The 2,822-nt window shown below is 39.1% G+C and overlaps 1 protein-coding gene across 1 annotated transcript; it reads right to left on the bottom strand.

Annotated features, from left to right (window-relative positions):
• Positions 1-1,141: 1,141 nt before the first annotated feature.
• Positions 1,142-1,707, bottom strand: LOC149186208 (histone H4-like). The gene has a single exon (XM_089412589.1). It carries the CDS (start codon positions 1,586-1,588, stop codon positions 1,277-1,279), a length of 312 nt encoding a protein of 103 aa, XP_089268715.1. The 5' UTR covers positions 1,589-1,707; the 3' UTR covers positions 1,142-1,276.
• Positions 1,708-2,822: the final 1,115 nt, after the last annotated feature.

Raw genomic sequence — 2,822 nt, 5'->3', positions numbered from 1 at the left:
GGCAAGGAGTGAGTCCTTCAAAGGCACCAAACATGGGGGTTGTGGAACCCATAAGGGCTATGATTCTTCAATAACTTCCATGGTGAAAAACCACTACAAGTTGGCTATACATTGTGGCCATGGCATAAGCAAAGGTGATCATGGGCAAAACATAATCACACTACAACACCTCAAGGCCACAACAACCAAGGATGATCTAGGTCTATGAGCCAAGACTCAAAGATCCTCAAACTAGCACAATTTGACTCAAGACAACTAGATGAAACTTTGCTCAAATTCACAAGGAGCACAAAGTAATCATAACCTTACTTTTCCAATCTCCTCCAATTAAAAGGCTTCCTAGTTTTGGCTTTAACCAAGCAAAAAAAAAAACTGCAATCTATGCATGATGCTTTTTCAAACTCACTTCCATCCATGCAAGATACTTCGGGATTCCAACTTTGATCTCCTCCCTTCTCTTTCTACAACTTTATTTGGGTAAAATTTTGAAGTTCACCCTCTCATTCTACCAAGAACTAGAGAATTACACGTTTTGAACTTCCGCACAGCTTTGCACAAAATGGATTTCAAAAGATTTTCAATAGAAACAAATTTAACCAAAACAAATTACACATCAATGCAAAAACTAACTACAAAAAGAACTAACTATTTCCTGCGTGAAACTATTTTCTCTGCAATAATTTAATAATCTTGCTGCTCAATGCCCAAAGAACACAATAAAAAAATAGCAAACAGAAAATGAGTCTAAACGCAAAGCCTAAAGATATTGACAATAAGACTCTTTCAAAGCAAACACTTAACAAAGGCAACCATAAAAATATCATCAAAGCCAATAACCCTAGCCCACTGCACCTCTCAAGCGTCGCCCAACTCTTGTCCGCCTCACCTCCCAACAGTACTCAATCTCATCACTTCCGAAAACTTTCAAAACAGAACACCCAGAAACTGTGACTTCCGTGCATTACACATGGTGCATCAATAAACATCGCCGTTTGGAAATACAAAAGCTCTGGCCTAACAGCACCAATTCAAAACCCTTAAGAAAAAGATACCAGAATGAAAAGTAAAAAATGAAATGCAGCCCGAAAAAACACTTCAAGAAATTTACGACAGACCTGAAATGCGCGATTAACATTGAAAATACGCAAAACCCCACAAGGCAAGCTTGTGATATTTTCCATTAGTAACTAGGTTAACACATCCCAAAGGAGCTGAAGGCGGTGTCTAAAGACACCATGAATAATAAACGACTAACGTTGATTCGAAACCCCCAGATTCAGCCTCCAAAGCCATAAAGGGTCCGTCCCTGTCTCTTTAGGGAGTAGACAACATCCATGGCTGTCACAGTCTTTCTCCTGGCGTGCTCTGTGTATGTCACGGCGTCCCTGATCACATTCTCCAAGAAGATCTTAAGGACACCTCTGGTCTCTTCATAGATGAGGCCACTGATACGCTTGACGCCTCCTCTTCTTGCGAGACGCCTGATGGCGGGCTTGGTGATGCCCTGAATGTTATCTCGGAGCACCTTCCTGTGCCTCTTGGCTCCGCCCTTTCCCAAACCCTTGCCGCCCTTTCCACGCCCAGACATCTTCAAGAATTCCTTGGATTTCTCCGATTCTCAACGAAAATGCAAAATGAATAATGAAAGGCAAGATTGGAATTGAAGAGAATATATACACGCAAAGATGAATCTCCCCGCTTCCATTCAAATGCCCATAATCAATTGCTGAGAGGTCGTGATCCGTTGCAACCTGAACTTTACCTGTGAACCGTCGATGATGTTTTATCGACGGCTCCAGTAAAATCGACGAGGATTCGTTCGAGCTACATCGATGAGAACCGCCGACAATTATTTAATCTCCAAGACTCTTCTCAATCTACCGATTTAGGTTAGAGATGAGCATTGGAGTGGACTAACCAACATGAATTAAACAACATGTTTCTTAGTAACACTAGATGAGGACTATGCCATACTTTCTCTCTCATGTGCCATGAATGTTTATGAAGTTATTTAAAATTTGTATTTTTTTTTTCAAAGGTTGTGTTTAGGTGAAGGCTAGTACATAGGTTTTGTGGGATGGAATAACGATTTACCAAATAAATCACCATGATTGTGGGAAATTGGGTTAAGTTTGGTTAATAAGATCTTATTGTGTATACAATAACACTTTATTGACCAGGCTTGACCAAGTCTCGCACAATCCTAGGGACAACAACTTATTATTGGGCAAATCATTGTTCCATCAAATATAATCACACCTTATTGAAATAGTCATTCTCATAATCAGTGTTTTCAATTTTAGAAGTTGTAAGGATTGTAAAAACATTTAACAATAATATCAATAAGTGTTCAAAGTAATAAAATTAACAAAAACAATCAAGAAGAATAATAAATATTAAGAAATTAAGGAAATTAGGCTTGGGCTACAAAACTTTTATGGTCATTGGTGGTATGTTATTGCTTCATTCAGCCTTCGTAAAGCATGACAATGTTTGTACTTAAGGTTCATGAGAGAAGGGGTAGCCCCTAACAGATTGGGAAGTGACCCACTCACATCGTTGATCTCCATGTATACCCATTGCACATAGACTTTTCTTTTCATTCTTTTCATTTTGGGCAAGCTCATCGAAAGATGGATTGCTTCAAGCTAGGCCTTTTATTGTTTCTTTAAGTCATGGTACTATTTTCATAGACGTTTTTAATGGCTCTAGGCGAAGTTGCACAAAACATTGAAATGTCTAGAAGTTTCTGCAATGGGTACAACTAGAAACGTCACCCTCGAAAAACGAAAATGTTTCCCAAAACATGTATATACCCCCGA

This window comes from Pinus tabuliformis, chromosome 3_1 (genome assembly GCF_031772625.1).
Source record: "Pinus tabuliformis cultivar Carrire ecotype Pingquan chromosome 3_1, CPIR1, whole genome shotgun sequence".
In the NCBI taxonomy this organism is placed as follows: Eukaryota; Viridiplantae; Streptophyta; class Pinopsida; order Pinales; family Pinaceae; genus Pinus; species Pinus tabuliformis.
This window is presented reverse-complemented; position numbering and strand designations above follow the sequence as displayed.